Below are 26513 nucleotides of genomic sequence, written 5' to 3'. Positions count from 1 at the left end.
TTTGGTGTTGGTAGTGGTTTGTTAAGTAAAGTATATGGATTTTTTAAAACTTTGCCTGTGGCATTAGGATTATTTTTATAATCTCTAATTGATTCATAGTCAGAATGAGCTTTAAAGAGATAGTTTGGCTTAATGGTACTTTTTTATCACTAACTTTTCAGTTAACTCTTTTTTCAGCTTAAAGCTCAAAATGATCGAGAAACACAAAGTATGGATATTATATTCACCGAAAGACAAGCGTGAGTACAATCCATTTAGAAATCAAACAGATTTATTAGTGACCTGTATAGGTAGTTTAACTTCTGAATCATTTATTTCTTTAGTTTTGTTCATTGTTTTTCCCTGTTGCATTTTCTAATTTTAAAAAGTTGAATGTTTGCAATACAGACTGCATTGTTAATGTATCTGTTGTCTTCATTTAGATAAATTTTCTACCTCTCTGAGTTTTAAATCTAAGGTGGATAAGAACATCTCTGCCATTTGCAATTTTAACTTGAACTTCTTAACTAATTCAAATTATGAGATTTAAGCCCCAATCTAATGAAATGCACTTTATTATTCTGTGGGCTATTTATATTATTTTATTATTCACTTACTAATTGATAATTAGTTGTTATGTTAGTAATCTACTTTATAGATGTAGGTTGTATGTGCATCTTTATATATATAACCTGGTTAAAGACCAAATACCAGGTAACTGTTGTTTTTAAATCTGTTTTTTTCAATAATTTTATTTATTTTTAGCTGTACTGAGTCTTTGTTGCTGTGTGAACTTTTGTCCAGTTGCAGCAAACGGGGGCTGCTCTCTAGTTGCTTCTCATGTGGTGGCTTCTCTTATTGGGGAACACAGGCTTTATGGCATGCCGGCTTCAGTCGTTGTGGCACTTGGGCTCAGTAATTGTAGCTTTGGGTTCTAGAGCACAGGCTCAGTAGTTGTGGTGCATGGGCTTATTTGCTCTGTGGCATGTGGGATCTTCGCAAATCAGGGATTGAACCCAGGTCTCCTGCATTGGCAGGCAGATTCTTTACTATTGAGCCACCTGGGAAGCTCCCAAGTAACTTTGACTTTGATGATAAGGTAAGTGTGGCAGTGACAGTAATGCCTACAAAGATAAGTGGACGTAATACAGAGACCTTAGTCCATTTGGGCCACTGTAACAAAGTATCATAGACTTGGTAACTTATAAACAACAGGAATGTATTGCTCAGGGTTCTGAAGGCTGGGATGTCCAAGATCAAGGCAGCAGTACAGTCCTGTTTCGGTGAAGGCCCTCTTTCTGGTTCATACCTTCTTGTGATATCATCACATGGTAGACAGAGCTAGGAAGCTCTTTGGGATCTCTTATAAGGGGCACTTACTAATCCCATTCATGAGGACTCTACCCTCATGACCTAATCACCTCCCAACCTTTACACCATTACCTTTGGTTCAACATATGAATCTTGGAGGGACACAAATATTCAGACATTATCAGTAGTTAACGTAATTATTCTTTATTGACTTTTTGACTTTAATTATTGTCTAAAGCAGTGCAAACAGAAGATGAGCTATTTTGTACAAACACTGTACACATTTTGTTCCATAAATTTAACAATATTAATTTCCTTGAGAGCAGGGGTAATAATTAACCCAAATAACCAAAATTGTATAACATCAAAAATACTGTCATATTACCTCCGCATGTACAGTAAAAACTTGATGAAAAATAAGATGTTAAAATATAAGGATGAATTATTTGAAAGGTAAAGGAAGGTAATTTTCTTTTCATTAAAAACAAAGAAATCTCTTCCCCTGTCTATCATCTGATGCTCCTATAAAGTACTATCTTAAATTACAAATATACTGGAAATCTCTTCCCTTTTGCAAAGAAAATCCCATATTCGTGGTAACCAGACACATACTTGAAAGCTTCCTTTTTGTTGCTCTGGTTTTAGACCAGTTAACAAATATTCATATAAAATACTTTCTTAGGTGTCTAAAAAGTAAAATATAATAAACTATAACTAACTCGTTGAGGACCTTATATAGTTCAGAACATTTCAGTTCAGTTCAGTCACTCAGTCATGTCCGACTCTTTGCAACCCCATGGACTGCTGCACACCAGGCCTCCCTTGTCTATCACCAACTCCCGGAGCTTGCTCAAACTCATGTCCATCGAGTTGGTGATGCCATCCAACCATCTTATCCTCTGTCATCTCCTTCCCCTCCTGCCTTCCGTCTTTCCCAGCATCAGGGTCTTTTTCAGTGAGTCAGGTCTTCACATCAGGTGACCAAAGTATTGAAGCTTCAACTCCAAGAGAGCATTAGAACATTTTGTCCTCATTTATTTTTGCATTTATCTACAAACCTATATAATGCACCGGTCAGATTTGTAAATGTTATATGTATGTGTTTTATAGATATTTTATCCAAAAAGATAACTCACAGATTATAAATTCAGTGATGATGTAGGTTTCTATGTCTGTTTGGTTCATTGATTAAGAAAAATGTTCTTAAAATATGGTACTTTGTCCTGAAAATGTTAGCAGTTTCAAAACTTAATATCTATTGTAACTAAGGCTGAGTGAGATAGGGTCCCCTGACCCTTTAAGAGGAATTTTAAATTAAAGACAAATTATTTTTATAAAGTTTATTTTTATATGTACCAGGAGGATAGATTTATTTCATGTGTTCAATCAGATGGCCAACATCTTAATAAGACAAGAATTTACCTTATGTTATCCTATACATTTGAAGGGAGCAGGAAATGTACTCATACTTTGAGAAAACAGGTATAAAAAAACCTGTGTTTTCTTTCTCTTCTCTTTTAGTACCACCATTTACTGTGGCATGAGACCATATGTTTTATTATGGAACACCTACTTATAATAAAGTGGTTATAGTATATAGACCCAACATGTTACTATGGTATCTGGCTTTAATTCATTTTCACACACCTACTTGAACTAATGCTTTTCTTCCATTTTTAATGTCTACTTTTTTAGTTTGGTATTAGCCAAAATCAGTTATCCCTTAAAAATATACATAATTATAATTTTAAACCCATTTATTTTTCTTTGTTTAATCAGTTATCTATTGAATACCCAATATTTAATTATGAGTCTTTTGAATATAAGAGATTTGATGTAGTCTTTGATATTTTTCATAGTTCTATTTCATTTTTACTATATTTATAAAATATGAACATTTGCCTCTTAAATTAGGAAATGATATTTGGTAAAATGATAGGTTATGTAGAAAAAGATGCCTTATGTTTATATAGTTATCTCACTCTTATAATTGAGATTTAAAATTGTAACATATAATTTATATTATCTATTAGGAAATACTACACATAAAGCATTTATATCCTTTATTGAAAACATGTTCCTATAAATACAAGCAAATATGCATTACAAATGATTCAGTTATTTTATTTCACAGAGTATATCATCCTAAACAATTTTTATTTTCCTTAGTACACATTTGAACTGAATTTACTATTTATATAACCTTAAAAATTACTATTGTTAGAAAATAATGTACATCTACATTATTTTTAGTCTCTTTTTTCTAAGGAACTATCAGTTATACACATTTTAGAAACTTTACATTATAGAGAAATTTGAACATACACAAAAATAAAATAACATATTATACTCCTAAGCACCCATCTCCATCAACTTTTATCCAACCCTGCTCCATCTACACCACTGGATGCTGTTCTCTTCCTTGTATACTGAAGAAAATCTAAAACACCATATTATTTAATCCATAAATATATTTGTGTTTTAGAAAATTTTTTCTAATATACATAGATAAATACTGTATACTAAATTACTCCACATATGAAAAGTAAAAATGATGGTTTTTTTTACAGTTTTTAGTGCCACTATTTACATTAACTTGTTAAAATTATGATTGTAGCCAATTGATGATAAAGAATTAGCAAATAATTCACTTTAGACTTTTCTTGTAATAGTTTCAAAGCCAGTGTTCTTTGGACCATTATTGTGCTATGATCTGTTAGTAGCCATGCATCAAAGAAAAGGTTTTGTTGTTAAGAAATTTGGCAAATTCTTAATATTATGCTCTTGAAGAGCAGAAAGCAGGTTAGCCTAGTAAAGTCTTGGGTAGCAAAGTCCTTCTTTACTATAAGTCCTGTAGTAAACAAGCTTGTTTGACTTTGTTTAAACCCAGTATTTTCTCATAATTCTATAGTAGTTTCCACCTGCAATGCAGGAGACCTGGGATCAATCCCTGGGTTGGGAAGATCCTCTGGAGAAGGAAAGGCTACCTAGTCTAGTATTCTGGCCTGGAGAATTCCTTGGACAGCATAGTCCATGGGTTGCAAAGGGTTGGACACAACTGAGCGACTTTCACTTTGACCATGTACCTTATAATCCTCCATACTGAATGTCTCTCTGGAAGTTAATGTTCTAGAAAACAAGTTTGGAAACATTGCTCTGCCTACAGCATCCCAAAGAACTAACCATAGGCTAACTGAAGATTCCTTAGCTCCAGAACAGAATCATTTGAATAAAAATGTCCCCCAAAGGATCAGAATAGGTATTTTTTAAAACAAGATGCATAGATAATTTCCACTTTGGAAGTTGGTATATTATTCAGTTGCGACAATCATTTATTTTGATGACAGTCTTTCTTCATAACTGAAATTGAGAGATTGTGGCTGATGTTGTGCCTGTGCTTTAAATTGCTGCTAAATTTTCAGAAATTTGATGTGCCAATTCAGGAAGCATTTAAAAAGATTTTAAAAGCATTTTCCAATTTCATGAATTCATTCTATGGGCATAAAATCAATCTTAGTGTTTTGTCAGTTTAAACTATCTCTGTTCTTCACTTTAACTCATGATAAAATTCCAAAATTTTTATTTCTTTACTGATTCCAATCAGTAAAACTTTAATAGGTGTTACATCAAATATCTGGCTAATATGAGAATCTGTTCCCTTTAATTAAAGAATAATGTAGATTTTTTTCCTACTATTATTTTGGGTCTCATATATACTGCTGAGAATAAGCAATGCTAGTATTTTAACTGTTAGGTATCAAGGAGTGGCAGTTACTGTATTTGGACCTGCTTGCACAAAGCTAATGAGAAGAGTGTAATTTTATGATATTTATGTGTTGCAATTAATATGATGGTCTACTGGCCCATAGTTCAGTATATCATTGATCAAAATTTCCATGCCTAAAATGTGAGTGAGCTGGTAACATTTTTTTAAAAATCAAATATTGAAAGAAATTAATTTTCTTCACATAATTCATGAGTATCTATATATTTGTCTTCAATAAACCCATCATCATATACCACAAATGAATGTAGTTGTTCAAATATTACTGTAGTTTCTTCAGAGTTTGAGTCTGGTATCTGTGAAGGAGAACTTGGATTTCCAGTAAAACCATCTTCATAGGTTTCTGCTTCATGCTCTTCCAGACGATGATGATTGTAACTAAGCAGAAAATTATACCATACTGGACATTTGATAGCAATTGAAATGAGTAGTGAAGTCATCACTACAGTGACGACAACACCGACAAGAAAAGCCCAGCTTTTTCCATGAGATTCATGTTCTTAAATGGAATAACGAGAAAGAAAGGGAGAGGAATTTTGTTAAATTGACAAAAATAAAATAATCATAATTACATGTCCTAATAACTCCCCAGTATTGGTATTAGAAATAAATATCCATAATCTTCTCTAAGCAAAAGTTACTAAAACTGCAGTAAATAAAGATAGTTCATATTGTGGTACAAGAATACCTTTTTTCAAAATAACTACCTATCTTTGCATTGTTTTTCCATTCACTCAGAAACATTATTGATTTATACCTGTTAAGTATTGTGACTTAACTAGTTAATACCAAGGCTCAGAGAAGTTAAATAATTTGTATAATGCATTTGACTGATAACTGAGCCTACTTAAGAAACCCAATATTTTGTTAATCATTTCTTAAGTGGAGGAATTGTTCTTTTACACTGTTTCAAGAAATTTAAAATGCAGAAGAATGAGAACTATCTCAGTTTATTTAGTATGCTATCCTCAGCAATATTAATATTCAAAACAAATTACCTGAATTTCTTGTCAAGTTGTTCAAAGAGTTATTAAATGTTGAATTGCTAATGGACTGAAAAGGAATGTGAAGGTCTTCAGTTATAAATGAAGGAAATTTTGAGTAGCATTCAGCCTTGTAAGGTACTGTTTTGATATTGTAGCACTTCAGGATATCTGGATAGCTACACATGGTGATGTTCTCATTTTCTAGTAAAGTAGAAAAAATTTATTATGGAAAATAAGATTATTATGGTTAATAAATTATTATGGTTAACAACATCTTATAATTTTTTATCTGGAACTTTTTTGACATGTCTATCTGTCATTAAAGGTATAAGAAAGAAGATAATTGTATTTGTCTAGCAACAAAATGAAGAAAGATGCCTATTTCTGTTTATTAAGTTACTTTATAGATACAGTTTAAATGCAGTTCTTGTGTATTGTTCAGTTTGTCTGTGTTAGTAAAGATGTTATGATTTAGATTGTGGTGAGCATCTGGAACATGGTATATAGTTTAGAAAATAGGGCACCTACTTCCACCTACTCTCTGACAGGATATCCTTAGAAAGGAAGTACTTTTAAAAATTACAATAGTTAGGACATGGAAACAACCTAGATGTCCATTGGCAGATGAATGGATAAAGAAATTATGGTACATATATATATAATGGAATATTACTCAGCCATAAAAAGGAATCCATTTGAGTCAGTTCTAGTGAGGTGGATGAACCTAGAGCTTATTATACAGAGTGAAGTAAGTTAGAAAGAGGAAAACAAATTTCGTACATCAACGCATATATACAAAGTGTAGAAAAATGGTATTTTCAGGGTAGAAATAGAGACGTAGACACAGAGAACAGACTTTAGATAAATAGCAGGGGAAGGAGAGTGTGGGACAAATCGAGAGAGTGGCATTGACATATATACACCACCATGTGTAAAATAGATAGCCAGTGGGAAGCTGCTGTATTGGAACGGGGAGCTCAACCTGGTGCTCTGTGACAACCTAGAAGGGTGGGATGGAATAGGGGGGTAGGGGGAGGTTCAGGAGGGAGGGGACATGTGTGTATTTGTGGATGATTCACCTTGTTGTATGGCAGAAGCCAACACAATATTGTAAAGCAATTATCCTCCAGTTAAAAATAAATGTTAAAAAAACAGTAAAAGAAAATTAGTCTTATGTGTTGAAACTGCAAACAGTATACAGAGTGACAGTTTCATCTTACATATGTAGAACATTCAAGCTTCTTCTCTTATTTCTTTTTTTCTGGAGAGGCAGAGGGAGAGCTTGTATTCAGCAGTTGCTTTTCAGTGTTTCTCCTGTTTCCATTAAACAGGACTAGTTTCCTTTAAACAGGAATAGTTTCCTTTGCTTTAAGACATGAAATGAGAGACACTTCTAGGGTAGAACAAGACAAAATCATTTTGGTTTTGACTAATTTAAATTATAAATGCTTACCTAGTGTCACATTCGATGTCTTCAACCAGTTTTGTAAATTCAGTAGACTACAGGAGCAGTTCCATGGATTTCCATATAAAATTATGAATTCCAGATAAAACAGTTGTGGTACATCAAAATAGCTTATCAAATTGCCATGCAAATTCAATAGTATCAGGTTTTTAAGAGGCAAAAATGTATCAGGATTCAGTTGAACTATTTTATTTTGGCAGAGATACAACTTTTTCAGTTTATGTAATCCTGTAAAGGCACCCTGTTGAATTGTGTGGATGGAATTTCTACAGATATTTAAAATTTCTAGATTGGACAGGCTACTGAAACTGTTATTAAGTAGGATAGTGACTTTGTTCTCAATCAAATAGAGCTCACTGAGTAAAAAATATGTCTGTAGAACTCTTGTGTCTGTAATATTTAGAGTAATTTGATTATAACTGAGGTCAAGTATAGTAACATTTTTACTGATATTTGCTGGAATCAAAGAATAATTCTTTGCAGTCGAATTACATTTGACTTCCTAAAAAAGAGAAAATTAGAAATGCATTAATAAGGAAAAATATTGACAAAATTTCCCAAATTTTCATATCTAGGCAATTAGACATTGGAAGGAAATTCTTTTAGGGAAAAAGTTTACTATCTAATCTTTTGATGTTAAAATATGTAAAAAGGTAAAGAAAATACTCCTTTTTAAAATTGGGATGGAGTGTTGAAGATTAAGGAAATTCTGATGTCATGCGAGTATCTTCCAACAGTTAGTAAATAATTATTATTGAAAGAATATTGATATATTACCATTTATATATGTGGAAATAAATGGTAAGTAATTCCATTAATTTCCTTAGTATTTTAGTATGCAAGATTGATGTTTATGATGAGAAAATAATGTAAAAATATGTAATTTTAAAAAATCAGTAGAGCTACCAACATTACATCTAAGATTATTAAATAATTAAAAAACAACATTCTGCATATAACTCTATAGGGTTAACAGCTCAAACTTTGGTGTTTTAAAGGAAAATATCTTGTAATAGAAATTGTGCCATGTGTTAAAGTCTGCCGACAAGAAGAAGTACGTCGCCTATGTGGATATAGATCCAAAGAAATAGTTCTTGTTTCAACTGTTTTTGTAGTTGAAGTGTCCCCTGATAGTAATAATAATAATGCAACAACAACAATTTTCCTCATAATTACGTGTTTTTAAAAAACGTTTTCTACATTTTAAAGTGTTTTTATGTCTTAACTCATCTCTGATCTTATAGTGAAATTTTATGTATTTCTTGCTTTTAAAGAACTTAGTTTTTTATAAAATGAAGACTGCTTTTGTCCGTTACAATCTGGCTGAGAGATCACATGTTTTGAATATACCCTACTAACTAAAGGGTTCATTTTGATAGTTTGATTTTTTTTTTGCTTATATTGCCTTTAATATTTTACTATTTAAATTTACCCAAAGTGTACCATTGAAAATATTTTCACTGCTTTGATTGTAAAAACTTACTGTTTTAGAAGTCTGGCTTTCGTCTGATAATAATAACATGGAGAGCAGCCAAAATAAGATTGTAATGCTCATGGTTTTCATACTGTTAACCTGATAGAAAAGAGAGTATTTACATCTTGTTAGGAGACAAGAACATTAGTCTTTTGAGGACATTTTGATTTCCTTTTCACTCCTTTTAAGTCTGTTTTTTCTTAAAATATGTAAAAAAGGAAACAAGTAAAGATCCCTTCACCCTCCCTACACTCTGATCTTAGAAACTGAAATGCTCCTGCGGAGAATGAAAGACAGTAATTTTCAGGATATCTTTTTAGCTCCTGGATCTAGTGAAAGGAACTTTAAAACAATTGAAGTGGTTGGGCATTTTAAAATTTATATATATGCACAAAAGAAAGTCTAAAGGATATATATACTTATGTATATATATATTAATACATCTTTAAGTATATACTCATATTGCTACTTCTTGACTTTTCGACTTTAGGCATTATCTACTGATATTATCCTTTGACTTAACATTTTGGGAGATGAGAGTCCTCAGCTTGCTTTCCAATAGCTCACTACCTTCATCTTCAGTGCATCAAATATATATCTACTGTCTTTGCACTTTCCTTATCTTCAATGCATCAAATATATATCTAGTGTCTCTTCACTTTCCAAACAGTCAATTGTAATTTTTGTTAGACGACTGAAGCTACTTAGCAGCAGCAGCAGCAGTTTATATAACTCAGTTTATACTTCAAGAATGTATAAAACTGTCAAAGACTGAGCCATGTTAACAGGATTATTATTCTGTTCCTGCATACTTTTTTCTCTAGTTAGTTGTGTTTGTTTTCTTTTCCTGTGCTTAGGGTTTTTTCACCCATTAATTTATACACAAACACTCTTAGCAAATCTCTCAATAGTTTATGTATATTAGATATTTTAATCTATTTCATTTGCTTGAAAAAGTCTCTCCTAGACCCTGCTGCCATGCTCTGATATGGATAAGCTGATCACTAGGCCCTCTATGGCAGAGAAGGCAATGGCACCCCACTCCAGTACTGTTGCCTGGAAAATCCCACGGATGGAGGAACCTGATAGGCTGCAGTCCATGGGGTCGCTGAGAGTTGGACACAACTCGGTGACTTCACTTTCACTTTTCACTTTCATGCATTGGAGAAGGAAATGGCAACCTACTCCAGTGTTCTTGCCTGGAGAATCCCAGAGACAGAGGAGCCTCGCGTGCTGCTGTCTATGGGGTTGCACAGAGTCGGACACGACTGAAGCGACTTAGCAGCAACAGCAGCAGCAGGCCCTCTATGGAGTTGTTGACCTCCACTCTCCTTCTATCCTCATTGTAGAGATTCTCTTTTGCCCTCGTTACTGGATTCCTGTTTTCTAGAATGCCTTGTCTTGGATTACTGCCTTTTTTCCATGGAGTTTCCTGCAGTAGCTTCCTGAAAAGGTCCTTAGGAGGAAATACTTTCTGGACCTTGAAAGATGTTTTGGCTAGAAATTTTAAGTAGGATTTCTTAGAATTCTTAGAATTCTAAGTAGGAAATGATTTTCCCTCAAATGGTTGATGGCATTGCCCCGTTGTCTTTGGATTGCTAGTACATTCATCCCTTGGTATCTGCAGGGGATTGGTTTCTAGAAACCCCTGCAGGTACCAAATCTGTAGATGTTCGAGCTCCTTATATAAAATGGTGTAATGTAATGAATATACATTACAAAGGGCCTGATTTTGTATTCACAGGTTTTACTTCTGTGGATTCAACTAACCATGACTGTCTTACTGTAAAGAAATGAGATGCTATGCCATTCTAATTCTTTATCTTTTACGTAACTTGCCACTTCTTAACCCCAAAGCTTTTCTTCTGAAGTATGTTGCTGAACAATATTATAGAAGTTAGAGGTATACTGTATAGTGATTCAGAATTTTTAAAGACTATACTGCACTAATAGTTATTATTAAAATATTGGCTGTATTCTCTGTGCTGTACAATATAGCCTTAATGTGGCTATTCTGAAATTTCATGATCCTTTGTGAGAATCTATTTTGTGAAAGCCTATGCCTAGAGAATCCCATGGATGGAGGAGCCTGGTGGGCTGCAGTCCATGGGGTCGCGAAGAGTTGAACACGACTCAGTGACTTCCCTTCCACTTTTCACTTTCATGCATTGGAGAAGGAAATGGCAACCCACTCCAGTGTTCTTGCCTGGAGAATCCCAGGGACGGGGGAGCCTGGTGGGCTACCGTACATGGGGTCACACAGAGTCGGACATGACTGAAGTGACTTAGCAGCAGCAGCAGCATGAAATAGATACTTGATGGGTGGTTTCAATCGGAAAACAAATAAATCTTTCTGAATTATTTCATTGATGATATTGATAATTTTCTTCCCATTAAAAAAAATCTTACCTCCCTTTCTAGAACTTCTTTAATTCTAAAAGGAATTGGCTCTCCTTGTATGATTTTCTAATCTTTTATATTTATTCATCTGCACTTCATCTCTGTGTGTTTTTGCTCTGCTTTCTGGAACTTTATCTTCAAACTCCTCTATTAAAGTTTTCTTTTTCCTGTTATCCTCTTAATTCTCAGAGCTATTTTTAATTCTCTGAAAATTTCTTTTCTAGTATACTGTCCTATGAATATATTTTCTTGTATCTCTTGTTTTTTTTTTTTCCCTTGAAAAGCCTCTGTGTCTTCAGGTCATGTTTTTCCAATTTCTTTTAATAAGTATCCTTTATATTAGAGGATTTCTTTTAAACTTCCCATATCTGTTAATATTTGGGTTCAGTTCAGTTCAGTCACTGAGACATGTCCGACTCTTTGCGACACCATGAATTGCAGCACACCAGGCCTCCCTGTCCATCTCCAACTCCCGGAGTTCACCCAAACTCTTGTCCATCGAGTAGGTGATCCCATCCAGCCATCTCATCCTCTGTTGTCCCCTTCTCCTCCTGCCCCCAGTCCCTCCCGGCATCAGAGTCTTTTCCAATGAGTTAACTTTTCACATGAGGTAGCCAAAGTATTGGAGTTTCAGCTTTAGCATCAGTCCTTGACTATGCCAAAGCCTTTGACTGTGTGGATCACAATAAACTGTGGAAAATTCTGAAAGAGATGGGAATACCAGACCACCTGACCTGCCTCTTGAGAAACCTATACGCAGGTCAGGAACCAACAGTCAGAACTGGACATGGAACAACAGACTGGTTCCAAATAGGAAAAAGAGTACGTCAAGGCTGTATATTGTCACCCTGCTTATTTAACTTATATGCAGAGTACATCATGAGAAATGCTGGGCTGGAGGAAGCACACGCTGGAATCAAGATTGCCAGGAGAAATATCAATAACCTCAGATATACAGATGACAGCACCCTTATGGCAGAAAGTGAAGAGGAACTAAAAAGCCTCTTGATGAAAGTGAAAGAGGAGAGTGAAAAAGTGGGCTTAAAGCTCAACATTCAGAAAATAAAGATCATGGCATCTGGTCCCATCACTTCATGGGAAATAGATGGGGAAACAGAGGAAACAGTGTCAGACTTTATTTTTTGGGGCTCCAGAATCACTGCAGATGGTGACTGCAGCCATGAAATTAAAAGATGCTTACTCCTTGGAAGAAAAGTTATGACCAACCTAGATAGCATATTGAAAAGCAGAGACATTACTTTGCCAACAAAGGTCCATCTAGTCAAGGCTATGGTTTTTCCAGTGGTCATGTATGGATGTGAAAGTTGGACTGTTTTAAGCTGAGTGCCGAAGAATTGATGCTTTTGAAGTGTGGTGTTGGAGAAGACTCTTGAGAGTCCCTTGGACTGCAAAGAGATCCAACTAGTCCATTCTGAAGGAGATCAGCCCTTGGTGTTCTTTGGAAGGAATGATGCTAAAGCCGAAGCTCCAGTACTTTGGCTACCTCATGTGAAGAGTTGACTCATTGGAAAAGACTCTGATGCTGGGAGGAATTGGGGGCAGGAGGAGAAGGGGACGACAGAGGATGAGATGGCTGGATAGCATCACCGACTTGATGGACGTGAGTTTGCATGAACTCTGGGAGATGGGGATGGACCCAGAGGCCTGGTGTACTGTGATTCATGGGGTCGCAAAGAGTCGGACACAACTGAGCAACTGAACTGAACTGAACTTCCAAAGAACACCCAGGACTGATCTCCTTTAGAATGGACTGGTTGGATCTCCTTGCAGTCCAAGGGACTCTCAAGAGTCTTCTCCAGCACCACAGTTCAAAAACATCAATACTTTGGCGCTCAGCTTTCTTTACAGTCCAACTCTCACATCCATACATGACCACCGGAAAAACCATAGCCTTGACTAGATGGACCTTTGTTGGCAAAGTAATGTCTCTGCTTTTCAATATGCTATCTAGGTTGGTCATAACTTTTCTTCCAAGGAGTAAGCGTCTTTTAATTTCATGGCTGCAGTCACCATCCGCAGTGATTCTGGAGCCCCAAAAAATAAAGTCTGACACTGGTTCCACTGTTTCCCCATCTATTTCCCATGAAGTGATGGGACCAGATGCCATGATCTTTATTTTCTGAATGTTGAGCTTTAAGCCCACTTTTTCACTCTCCTCTTTCACTTTCATCAAGAGGCTTTTTAGTTCCTCTTCACTTTCTGCCATAAGGGTGCTGTCATCTGTATATCTGAGGTTATTGATATTTCTCCTGGCAATCTTGATTCCAGCGTGTGCTTCCTCCAGCCCAGCATTTCTCATGATGTACTCTGCATATAAGTTAAATAAGCAGGGTGACAATATACAGCCTTGACGTACTCTTTTTCCTATTTGGAACCAGTCTGTTGTTCCATGTCCAGTTCTGACTGTTGGTTCCTGACCTGCGTATAGGTTTCTCAAGAGGCAGGTCAGGTGGTCTGGTATTCCCATCTCTTTCAGAATTTTCCACAGTTTATTGTGATCCACACAGTCAAAGGCTTTGGCATAGTCAGTAAAGCAGAAATAGAGGTTTTTCTGAAACTCTTACTTTTTCGATGATCTAGTGGATGTTGGCAATTTGATCTCTGGTTCCTCTGCCTAATATTTGGTTTAGGACTTACACATATGAATGGGAAATGAAAAAACTGATTGGAAACTGGATTTGTGTGGTTCTTTTTTTTTTTTTTTTTTTTTAATATTTTCTTGATGTGGACCATTTTAAAAGTCTTATTGGATTTGTTACAGTATTGCTCCTGTTTTATATTTTGGTTCTTTGGCCTCCTGACCAGGAATTGAACACCTTGCCTCCTGGGGTGAAAGGGAAGAGTCCTAACTGCTTGACCTCCAGAGAATTCCCAGCTCTTACCCAACTGTAGACCTTACTATAGAGTGACCTTAATAGGCTTTTATTCTTGGGGAATCCCTAATGTCATTATCTTTAGATTGTTCCTTTTGGGCTGCTTAGATTCCTCAAAATGACTTTTCTGATCTACTGCCTGAAAAGGTGACACCAATTGGCCGGCGTTCTGAGAGCTGAGTGGTGAAAAAGTTGGGTTTAGCTCAGTAATTAGTATTTACTGTTATTTTCCCTGCTTTTGACATAACATCCCTGCAGTCACTTGTGCCCAGATTCCATTAGTTTTATTCTCCCCAGAGTAAAAAAAACACCTCATTTTTCTGCTTAGGTAGGAGGGGAACTTTACCTGACTGGACAGTGTCCGGGAGAAAGACTTTCAGCTGTTTCAGCCTCTCCTTTTCTACTTCCAGAATACCTGGTGCTGCCAATCTCTGAGCCATCTAGGGGTTCTGCAGTATAAAAAATGTAGCTTCTCAGCTTTCCCCACTGCTGGCTTCAGAAAATTTTGGTTTCCTAGTCAGTTTCCACTTAACTTTTAGCTTTCTAGTTTCTAGATTTCATTGCTGTTTCCTCTTCTATTCATTTTGTCATTATAAGTTTTGTAATTCATATTATCTTTTATTTTCATTTTAATAGGTTTTTGAACAGGAGTCAATGTTAGTGGGTACATTCAACATGCCCTAACTAGAAATTGTCATTTATTTCAATAATTTTTCTCACTAAATACTTTCCATTTAGTCATTTTATTCATGACCTTAATGTTTCTTGTTTTTATCTGTTTTCTTAAGATCAGTGTTAGAAGCTGCTATATAAAGCAACTATACTCCAATAAAAATTAATTTTAAAATTATCTATTAATTTTAAAAATAAACTGCTGCAAATGAGCTGTTTGAAAGGATATGAATATGTTATTATCATCCTTAGTGATTTTTAAAAATTTAGTCTTTTGAGGCTTCTTATAGCACTTACTATAATTAGTTGCTTATGATTTTTTAGGGCAGTTTATTCCTTCAGAACAGGGAGTAAGAAACTACTCAGTTAACAAGATTCATTTCAAGTTACTAGAGTGTGTTGCCACATTAGCAATGAGGAATTTATTGTTATGTCAATACTGGTCTATTAACTTCCTCATTGCCTTCAATTTGATGATCTGTTTATGTTTATTCCCTTTCCAATTTCTTTCTTTCCATGGCTAAATCAAAATTGTAAGAGAAAGCCACTGTTCTCCTAGATTTTGCAATTTGAATGTAGATCATAATAGCATCCCTTTTAGAGCCAGAAATGATTTCAAGCTATCACTTATGCCAGACCACTGCCCACAAAAGGGGATCCCTGAATCATGTATAAAAGGTAAGTACCCATGTTTAGTGATCTCTCGGAGTAAGTGCGCAACCTCCTCAATGGTTTGTTTTGGTATTTCTCAATGGCGTAGTGAAATTCTTACTGATGTTTTTGTAGGATGCCCATGTAAGTAATATAGAGGTAAGGGAGAAGTTCCTTTTTTTTTTTAAGAGAGAAATAGGATAAGGATGAATAAAGGAAGCAGATAATCTATAAAGAAAAGGGTTGACATGAAATAGGAGCAGCTAGAAAAGGTAATGGAGGTCAGGTAGGATTGTGAGACTGTGGAAATGGAGACTGAGGATTGTCATGTATTCATTATATTTATCAGCTACTTTATACTATCATGCTAAAGTGGATAAAATCATAAGGGTTAGAAAAGGAATCTTTTTAAATTTATATTTGATAAATTTTAGAGTTAGAAAAGACACATACTCAGAGCTTAAGGTAGATTTTGTTCAAGAAAACAGTCAACAAATCTAAAGCATTAGTAGGTCTAAAGCTATGAAATGCATTGATTGAGCCACATGGGCCATGGGGCTTTTCTTGTATTTGTACATCTTTTGAGAGGGAAAAGATTGACAAAGGGAGTTGATGTTGACTGTCACAACACTACACAGACAAATCCTTAAACAGAAACATTTGCTAACAAATCCTTATACAGACATAGTGGCTATCTTGAAGAAATCAAATTGGTGAAATAAATAGCTGATAGCAGAAATTATTCCTGAGTCAGTTTACCCTGTTTAAAAAGTTGATTTAAAAGGAAACAGTTATTATTGCCCTTTTCTCCCTTTAGATTTTCTTCTCAATTTGAAATTTATTTTGAACTGATATTTTGGTTTGAGTTTAGTGATTAAAAAATAGAGAACAAATGGAATATCAGGTTTTTAAAGAATTGTTTTACAAGATTAAATGTTCTTTTATATAGCCTATACCCTATGTTATAGGAAAAGAGACTTACACAAAAGGAAATGGTAGATATTGAGAAAGAAACAATGTTCTTCTTAGCACAGTTTCAAGTGTGAATTTCTGAGTTTTTGGTCATGTACTTTATATGGCTATTATATACTGTGAAATAAAAAGATACTGCTGTTATTTTGGCTTGATTAAATAAAGTGTGTATCCTGTAATACAGTTTTTCCATTAAATATTTTAGATATTTATACCAGAATTCAATGTATTTATAGTAAGGTATTAATAACTCACAGTTAACTTTTCTCTTGTAATTTCATAGAACTAACTTTCTTTTTTTTCCCCAAATTTGAAAAGTTTTATAATGGAAAATTTCAAGGAAAAAAACCTCTCAGGAAAAGAATCATCACTCAGTTGTAACAATTATCACCTATTATCCAGTCTTTTTTCATCTTACAAATTTGTTTTTAGGTTAATGTCACTTCCGATTGCTCTGTGATTAATATATTTCAAAATTAAAAGATCTTATAAATTTGATTGGCTAAATGAAATCTTCCTCCCCCCAAATTACGTTGCTTTATGTTATTACTCTATTTGGAAAAGATTTTTTGGCCATGTCCAAGTTTGTATTTCTAAGATAGCTGTCGTGAAAATACAGTTATATTTTCTGCTCTTTCATCACTTATTAAAGACAAAGATTTTTATATAGACTTAACAGGCTTAAATATGATTTTAAAAAATTCAACAACAATCACCAAACCTATAAATATATAGCATCTTACCTTTCCTTTTTTCTTTTCTCTGAGACTGGTGTGTAAGGAATCTGCTGTCTTTCTTCTACACCATTAAAAAAAAAAAGTATGTCATGTGATTTATTTCACTTTGTCTTAACCTTTGTACTCATTGAACAGGTGGAAAAAAAAACAAACTAGACTTCCTTAGCAAAAGATTGACTCAAAGCATAATTTCTTAAAGTCATCTATGACTTTTTTAGTATAACAAGTAAGGTGGCTTTAGTTTAATCTTTGTGTTTCTTAATTTCTCTTGAGAAATTTAAATATTAACAAATTTACCTTCTGTGTTAAAGTGTGTAATATTGAAAATGCATAATTTGAAAGGTGCATTGCTAAAGTGATTTAAATGTTAGTCCTAAAGGTATTTTATATTTTGCAAGACTCAAGTTGAAAAGATCCCACCAAATTTTGTATTCCAGTGAGTTTCACCTTTGTTTACTCATTTTATAACACCATCATTGGTGGTTTTACTGCCAAGTTATAACAGGAGCAGACTACTCAAAGAATCAAAAGACCCACCCCTTGGCCATTATGTGGCCCTCAAAGAATCAGTTACCTTCCTTGTGCTTCCTTGTGTAACTTCTCCTGTGTAAAATGGAATACTTTACAACATTCACTCCCATCTAATTGTAGTAGATATATCAGGTAAAAAGATAGTTAAAATTCATTGTTGGTAATAAATAATCATGGGGTTCAGAATGAGTTAGTTCTAACAGATTTAACTCAGTATCCCTAATCTGTGAAAGAAAGAGGTTGAAATAGATATTCTTTTATGTTTGAAATATCTATGAGTGCATATACCCATGTAAATTGTAGCAGCAGCTGACATATTTATTATGCTATAGTAATTGAGGTTAAAAGTGAAGACATTACTTCTGTTTAACAATGAGACAAAAATAAATAGAAATTCCAGGTTGTCTGTTTCGTTATATTTATCTTTTATTTGGTTATTATGAGATTCTGTCTGTAGGAAAATTTGGGAGTTGGTGATGGATAGGGAGGCCTGGCGTGCTGCGACCCCCTCTTTGGGGTCGCAAAGAGTCGGACACGACTGAGCGACTGAACTGAACTGAACTGATTATGTTAGTAGGGTATGAGAGTGTGAAGTGTGTGGAGGATAGATATTAGGATCTATGAGGCTTAGCTAGTGATTGTGAAAACTGTTAAAGTTGATACCTGTATTTGAAAGAGATTGAATAGAATAATTATATTTTATTATTGAAACAATTATTTTCAGGCAAGATTCAAGATTCAAATTCAAAACTTCTTTTTATATGTAATCTTAAAGTATTTAGATGATAACTAGCATCCTACCTCTGTTTTTTTCAGAATTTTTCTCTACCCTATGTATAATTGATCTTGCATAGGTAGTAAGTGCACATCACTGGTACTTCTTGTGATTATTTGATAAAGATGGTTATTGTTTGTAATTAATATCATACTACTACTTATATAATTAGACTTGTAATGTTCCTATTATATTCTCAAGGAAATTAGCTGATTATTTTACAGTGCTAAAGAACAGTTGATAATTTTGAAATATCAATTTTAATTAAAGCAGTAGATAAAGAAGAATTTAAGGAAAATATATTAATCTAAAGCTATGAACTTTAAAATCAGATTGCACTGTTGATTTTCTTACTCTGCAGTGTAATCAGAGCTGTGTTACTTTAAATGATTTGGTAAACTTCCATACAAGATTTCAAAGATATCAAAGAATTCTGTAGCTAAAAGATACTTGAAAACCACTATTTTAAAATTTAACTTTCTTGTTAATCTTGAGGATATGATAACAAGAAGTGCAAATGCATTCTGATCTATATAAGACTTTAAGGATTTTCTGTGATAAACTGTATTTTCTTACAAGAAAGTGAAGTAGAGAATAAGAAAATAGAAGGATTTAGGGATTGAGAAGAGAAGGATGCTGAAAACGTCTGTGTTGATGGGGCCAAATTTCTGTGTTCATCTGTGTGCGCTTCTCTGGTAACTCAGTGATAGTCTGCGTGCAGTGCAGGGGACGTGAGTTCAATCCTTGCGTTGAGAAGATCCCCTGAGGAAGAAAATGGCAACCCTGGTATTGTCTGGGAAATCCCATGGACAGAGGAGTCTGGCAGGCTGCCATCCACGGTACTGCAGAAGAGTCAGACACAACTATGCAACTAAACACCACCAGCATAAGGAGTTATCACAAACTGCGGTTGAATAACTTAAGTATCCTATGTAATTGAGACTGAGTAAAGTTAATTGATTTTCTCTTCAATATAGTAAGAGCAGTATTGCATACTTTTGATTTCAGGAAGGAAAAACAAATTAGAAGTGTAGAAGAAGAAATTGAACAGGAAAAACAAGCAGCAGAGGGTATTATCAAAAATATGTCTCCTGAAAAACAAGTCAAGTATATAGAAATGAAAACCGCAAATGAGAAATTATTACAGGTAATACTAGTTACTACTCTGTGCTGGGCTACAGCAATCTTACTACTGAAAATATGTTCTGAAAGTGGGCAGGATTGGCATCCCCTGAGAGCTTGACTAGACCTACTGATCAGAGTCTTCATTTTAACAAGATGATTCATACAAACCTTTAAATTTGGGAAACACTCATGTAGAAAACTTTGTTTTCTTATGTTGTATAGTGACGTAACTTTTACTATATTATTCAGTTCTGTGCATCATTCGTTTTTGCAGGTCATAAAGATATCAATACATGAAGCACTTGTTTTATAACGAGCTTTTAATGGAAACATTAAAAGGCCATATACAACAGAGCCATATGGATATTTACTTTCTTTCCTTTTCTTCCTTCCTAATAAACACTTTTTACTTTCTATGTCCTCAGTTTGAACAGTTATTGTCCCCTAATTATGGTAAGCAATTTGGATGCCCGCTGAGGGGTTATTGAGACTGCTCTCAGCATTCAGTCATAATGGTGACTCAGATTTGGAAGGTATTATTGCCCTTTCATGCCCAGATTTTCCTTAAGCAAGCAATTAAAAGAGAATTAGTCCCCACAAATACCAATGAATGTAGTTTTAGTTTCTCAGATAATCCTTTATTGACAAGTTAATATGACTTTTTATTTCAGACACAATTTGTGAAATAGGATAAAATATTGATGAAAGAGTGTGATAAAAATGCTGAAATACTATCAAAGTATAGCTAATATTGCACAGGGGTTTTTGAATGGGTCTAGTTGGCCCTTGAACAACTTGGATGTTAGGAACAGCAACCCCTGTGCAGTTTAAAACCTGCATATAACTTATAGTTTTCCCTCAGTGTCTGAGGTTTCACATCTACAGATTCAACCATCTTTGGACTGAGTACTATGTATTTCTTGAAAAAAAATCTGTATGTCAGTGGACCCATGCAGTTCAAACCTGTTATGTTCAAGAGTCAATGGTAAACACTTGAAGGGTCTTATCCCTAAGAGTGAGCCATGTAAATTGCTATAGGTCTTGGCCTTAAGAGAAAATGGTCAAAAAATATGGAAACATGGTTAAAAAGTCCAATAAAAATTATAACTTTAAACAGTAACATCATTAATTTAAAGTCTTCTGATATTTGATATTCTCAGAACACAGTGATGATTCACTGAAAAGTTCTGGCTCCCTTTTAATAATTCATGAAGTATTTAAAAGGTAGATCATGGTAAGGTTTTTAATAATGATGAAATAAATTGGCAAAATAGAAATAATGAGTGTTAATAAATTCTAGTCAACTTATAACATGGGTTGAAAATGTTTACAAAAGTTACTTCAACACATATATTTGACATGTTGATAAATGAACTATTCTTAATGTGATTTGAATATATATTTGCTTTTTTCCCTTCTTAGGAATTAGATACACTTCAACAACAGCTAGATTCACTGAATATGAAAAAAGAGAGCTTGGAATCTGTAAGTATAAAATGAAGTAAAAGTTTTCATATTACTCAGCTACAAAAGGTAATTCAGTTAAGTGTATTAATGGAACTCATTCAAGGTATATATTTATTTAGTAGTTTACTAACAGGAGTATAATATATTTTTTTCCCATTCAGGACTTCAACTGTCCTAGTTTAGTAAAAAAGTAGATTCAGTGGGCATGGAAACCCACTCCAGTGTTTTTGCCTGGGGAACGCATGGACAGAGGAGGCTGGCAGGCTGCAGTCCAAAGGGTCTCAAAGAGTCAGAACATGACTGAAGTGACTTAGCACATCATGGCAGATTCAGTTATTGAGTACCTACCTGTACAAAAATCAGGGTGCCTGCTGAGGCACACAAAATCTAATGGTAATTTAGAAACGTGAACAAGAGACTAAAAACAAATGAAGAAGGGGAGATCAGTTCATTAAAGATGTAAAAGCTCACATTTGCTTTATTATTGATCTAAAGCATTTTAAGGGCTTCTCTGGGGGCTCAAAGGGTAAGGCATCTGCCTGGAATGCGGGAGACCCGGGTTCGATCCCTGGGTCGGGAAGATCCCCTGGAGAAGGAAATGGCAACCCACTCCAGTACTCTTGCCTGGAGAATCCAATGGAGGGAGGAGCCTGGTTGCAGAGTCGGACACAACTGAGCGAAAAACATTTTAAAGTTCACAAAACGTATTTGTTATAAAATATTACAAAAGATGAATGTAAAAATGCCTGTTTCCTTTCTCTCTTTCTAGACAGTCTCGCTTACATTTGCTGAGTGCTTATTATGTGCTCATTGTCATTTTACCTTCACAACAATCCTCTAATCCTATCTTTGTTTTACTGTTGAGAAAAACCTCAAGTCGGGTATACACTGGATATGCTTTCTGCAGCCTATCTTTTTTTTTTTTTTAATATAACATTCTCTCTCAAATATCTGTTCATATCAACTCTTAAAGTATCTTCCTCATTATTTGAAATTACTACACTGTACTGCATTGTATGATTATATATAGCACAGCCCTGTAGATGACTAGGTTTTTCATAGTTTTTTAAGATTATAAAACAATGTGGTAGTAAAAATATACATTTTTTTGTTGAGTTACTGTGAGTATATCTTAAGATAAATTTCCCACATTGGGTAGAAAGTTACAAACTTCTAAATGTTGTGACATTGCCAAATTGCCTTCCAAAAAGCTTGTTTTGTTTTATACTCCTAATCCCAATGTATGAAAGTGTATATTTCCCCATTTATTCATTAACAGCATGCATTAATCAATCCATCATTTGCCTCCTTTGTCAAAAATAAGGTATCCTTAGGTGCATGGGTTTATTTCTGGGCTTTCTATCTTGTTCCATTGGTCTATGTTTCTGTTTTTTGTGATAGTACCATACTGTCTTGATGACTGTAGGTTTGTAGTATAATCTGAAGTCAGGAAGGTTGATTCCTCCAGCTCCATTCTTCTTTCTCAAGACTGCTTTGGCCATTTGGGGTTGTGTTTCCATATGAAATGTGAAATTTTTTGTTCTAGTTCTATAAAGATGTCATTGGTAATTTGATAGGGATTGCATTGAAGGTGTAGACTGCATTTGGTAGTATAGTCATTTTCACAGTATTGATTCTTCCTACCCAGGAACATGGAATATCTCTCCATCTGTTTATGTTGTCTTTGATTTCTTTCACCAGTGTCTTATAATTGTCTATATATAGTAATTTTTGCCTCCTTAGATAGGTTTATTCCTAGATATTTTATATGTTTTTGTTGCAGTAATGAATTCCTTAATTTTTATTTCTGATTTTTCATTGTTAGTATATAGGAATGCAAGTGATTTCTGTGTATTGATTTTGTATCCTGTGACTTTGCTAAATTCACTGGTTAGCTCTAGTAATTTTCTGATAGTATCTTTAGGGTTTTCTATGTATAGTATAGTGTCATCTGCAAACAGTGAGAGCTTTACTTCTTTTCTGATCTGGATTCCTTTTATTTCTTTTTTGAAATAAATTTTTTTTATTTCACTCTTTTTGGCATTAGTACATATCTGCCTAAAACTACGTGAATTTAAAGAAATGTTACAATATTCTCAAATGAAGAAAATGTAAATCCTAATTCTGTTTAACCTTAGCTGGATTCCTTTGTGGGTTTAAAACAACTGATTATACAGAGTGAAGTAAGCCAGAAAGAAAAACACCAATACAGTATACTAACACATATATATGGAATTTAGAAAGATGGCAATGATGACCCTGTATACAAGACAGCAAAAAAGACACAGATGTGTATAGCGGACTTTTAGAGGGAGAGGGAGAGGGTGGGATGATTTGGGAGAATGGCATTGAAACATGTATACTATCATGTAAGAATTGAATCACCAGTCTATGTCTGATGCAGGATACAGCATGCTTGGGGCTGGTGCACGGGGATGACCCAGAGAGATGTTATGGGGAGGGAGGTGGGAGGGGGGTTCATATTTGGGAATGCATGTACACCCGTGGTGGATTCATGTCATTGTATGGCAAAACCAATACAGTATTGTAAAATAAAGTAAAAATAAAAATTAAAAAAAACATTATGTCAAATATCAGTCAACAAGTATTTAGTATCTGCTGTATGCTCACTACTGTGCTAAGTATTGTTGATTCAGTTCACAGGGGTGTGAAAAAAAATCAGGTGAAGGATCAACATGAGCTTGAGTCTTCAGGAATGGTTTTATCAAGATGAAATTTGAACATGTCTATAAGTGGTTAAGTAAAATGGAAGGGGAAGATACTGTGAAGAGGGATACCTCAAGATGTCTGCATGTTTTTCTATTGATGTTTTATTATCATGACTTTTCACCTAAAGCTAATATATTGTTAAGTTGGTGCAAAAGTAATTGTGGCTTTGGATTGTTGAAATTTGCCATTTGATATTGGAATACATTCTTGAATAAATGTGGTTATGTTATACATCATTTTAATGCATATTTCTCACTTCATGTTTTCTTGCTAATGACTTATTACTTGCTATTTATATTTATTTTAGAATATAGAAAGGATGTTAGACAAAAAGCAAATTGGAGCAGTTTTTTTAATGTGAGGATTTTTTTTTATTCGAGTTCAAAATGGGTCATAAAGCAGCAGACACAACTCACAACATCAGCATTGCATTTGGCCAGGAATTGCTAACAGATATACAGTGCAGTGGTGATTCAAGAAGTTTTGCAAGGAAGATGAGAGCCTTGAAGATGAGGAGTGCAGTGGCCAGCCATTGGAAATTGACAACAACCAACTGAGATCTATCATCATAGCTGATCCTCTTAAATCTACACAAGAAAGTGCCTAAGAACTCAACATCAACCATTCTGCAGTCATTCAGCATTTGAAGCAAATTGGAAAGGTGAAAAAGCTCGATAAGTGGGTGCCTTGTGAACTGACCAAAAATCAAAAAAATCATCATCCTGAAGTGTTGTCTTCTCTTATTCTACAGAACAACTATTTCTCGATTGGATTGTGACATGCAATGAAAAGTGAATTTTATGTGACAACTGGTGACAACCAGTTCAGTGGTGGGACTGAGAAGAAGCTTCAAAACACTTCCCCAAACCAAACTTATACCATAAAAGGGTCTTAGTCACTGTTTGGTGGTCTGCAGCCCATCTGATCCTCTACAGCTTTCTGAATCCAGAAAGGATTCAACAGAAAGGGCCCAATTCTTTGCCACGACAATGCCTGACCCCATGTTGCACAACCAGTGATTCAGTAGTTGAACAATTGGGGCTATGTAGTTTTGCCTCATGCATCATATTCACCTGACCTTTCACCAACCGACTACCACTTCTTCAAGCATTTCAACAACTTTTTGCAGGGAAAATGCTTCCACAACCAGCAGGAGGCAGAAAATGCTTTCCAAGAGCTAGTTGAATCCTGAAGCACAGATTTTTATGCTACAGGAATAAACAAACTTATTTCTTGTTAGCAAAAATGTGTTGTACCTATTTTCATTAATAAAGATGTGTTTGAGCTTAGTTATAATGATTTAAAATTCATGGTCCAAAACCGCACTTAAGCTGTGTATATAACCCTTTGCCTATGGACTTTCAGACATTTCCTCTTGTTCAATTTTTCCCTTTTTTATTATTCTTTCTCTTTTGCTTTCAAAAAGGAGGAGCTCTTTCTTCCCTCTTAAAAATCTTGTTAATGCTGTGGGCCTGGTTTCAGATATCAGCATTAACTTTTATTTTTGTTAACTTAGAAAAATTCTTTAGATCTCAGATAATCAATTTTCACATGTGTAAAACAGAATTAATGGTACTGTCTTACAGAGTTACTTTGAGTGTTAAGAGAATATGAAGTATAAAGTCTATACTTTACATATAAGAACATATTAAGTATAAAGTATATATATAAGGTATATAAAGAATTTGAAGTATAGTGCCTGCCACAGAATACATGCTCATTAAATAGTAGCTTCAAATGTCATTTTCATCATTATAATCACCACTAACACCCCTAGCTCTTTTTATTTTCTTTTGAAATTATCCTGTCCCTTATTTTCTCTTTGTGAACAGTAGAACAGTGGTGAATACATGATCATTTTACTACTCATTTTTACTAGTTTCCTAGTGCTGCTATAATAAAGTATTACAAACTGAGTGACATAAAACAACAGAAGAAATATTCTAATACTTCTGGAGGCTAAAGGTCTTAAAGTATCAGCAGAGATTTGCTTCCTCTGGAACACTAGGTAGAATCCTTCCTTGCCTATTCCTAGGTTCTGGTGCTGGCTGTCAATCCTTGGTATTTGTTTCTTAACTTGTATCTGTATCACTCTATTCTTTGCCAGTATCATCAAATGGCATTCTCCTCATGTATCTGTGTGTGTGTGTATGTATCTCTGTTTTTATCCTCATGTATCTCTGTTTTTATCTTTTTCAATGAAGACAGCCGTTATGCTGGATTAAGGTTCACCTTAATGACCTCAGGATATCAGAACTTAATTAAATCTGCACAGACTGCATTTCAAATTAGGTCACATTCACAGGTGCTGGAGATTAGGACTTCAACGTATATTTTTGGGGGATATAATTCAACCCATAACATTGTAGGAAAGCTTATATATGATCTATTTAGGGGAAAATATCTTACTTCTAGAGATCAGTTCTTTGGACTTTGGATTGGGTTTTGTGGTTCAAGTTATACATACATCATTTCATTTTCTTTATTATCTTCCCACTGGTAGAGATGTCTATATCTTTGTTTAGTTCTTATATTTAGAAACTAAAATAAACTTAAGTTA

The 26513-nt window shown here is 34.5% G+C and overlaps 2 protein-coding genes across 2 annotated transcripts in view; one reads left to right on the top strand and one right to left on the bottom strand.

Annotated features, from left to right (window-relative positions):
• Positions 1-26513, top strand: part of IFT74 (intraflagellar transport 74) — a 92565-nt gene that overhangs the window by 13080 nt on the left and 52972 nt on the right. The window contains exons 7-9 of the mRNA XM_052645018.1: positions 178-239; positions 19640-19778; positions 21179-21241. Coding sequence (XP_052500978.1) covers positions 178-239; positions 19640-19778; positions 21179-21241 — 264 coding nt within the window. The remainder of the gene's footprint in view (positions 1-177; positions 240-19639; positions 19779-21178; positions 21242-26513) is intronic.
• Positions 5245-9089, bottom strand: LRRC19 (leucine rich repeat containing 19). The gene is made up of 4 exons (XM_052645019.1): positions 9009-9089; positions 7514-8027; positions 6073-6261; positions 5245-5573 (listed from the first exon to the last, which is right to left on the bottom strand). Exons 1-4 carry the CDS (start codon positions 9087-9089, stop codon positions 5245-5247), a joined length of 1113 nt encoding a protein of 370 aa, XP_052500979.1.

The sequence above is a fragment of the Budorcas taxicolor genome, chromosome 8 (genome assembly GCF_023091745.1).
Source record: "Budorcas taxicolor isolate Tak-1 chromosome 8, Takin1.1, whole genome shotgun sequence".
In the NCBI taxonomy this organism is placed as follows: Eukaryota; Metazoa; Chordata; class Mammalia; order Artiodactyla; family Bovidae; genus Budorcas; species Budorcas taxicolor.
The sequence above is the reverse complement of the archived record's forward strand: the minus strand, read 5'-3'. Positions and strand labels throughout refer to the sequence as shown.

Bases quoted from the DNA above. Each gene is read 5' to 3' on its own strand.
- LRRC19 (XM_052645019.1), bottom strand. From the start codon at position 9,089: ATGAAAACCATGAGCATTACAATCTTATTTTGGCTGCTCTCCATGTTA. The intron at 6,262-7,513 runs GTAAGCATTTAT...CTACTTTACTAG, and splicing joins GACATCGAATGTGACACTAG to AAAATGAGAACATCACCATG. The intron at 5,574-6,072 runs GTAATTTGTTTT...ATTCCATTTAAG, and splicing joins CAACTTGACAAGAAATTCAG to AACATGAATCTCATGGAAAA.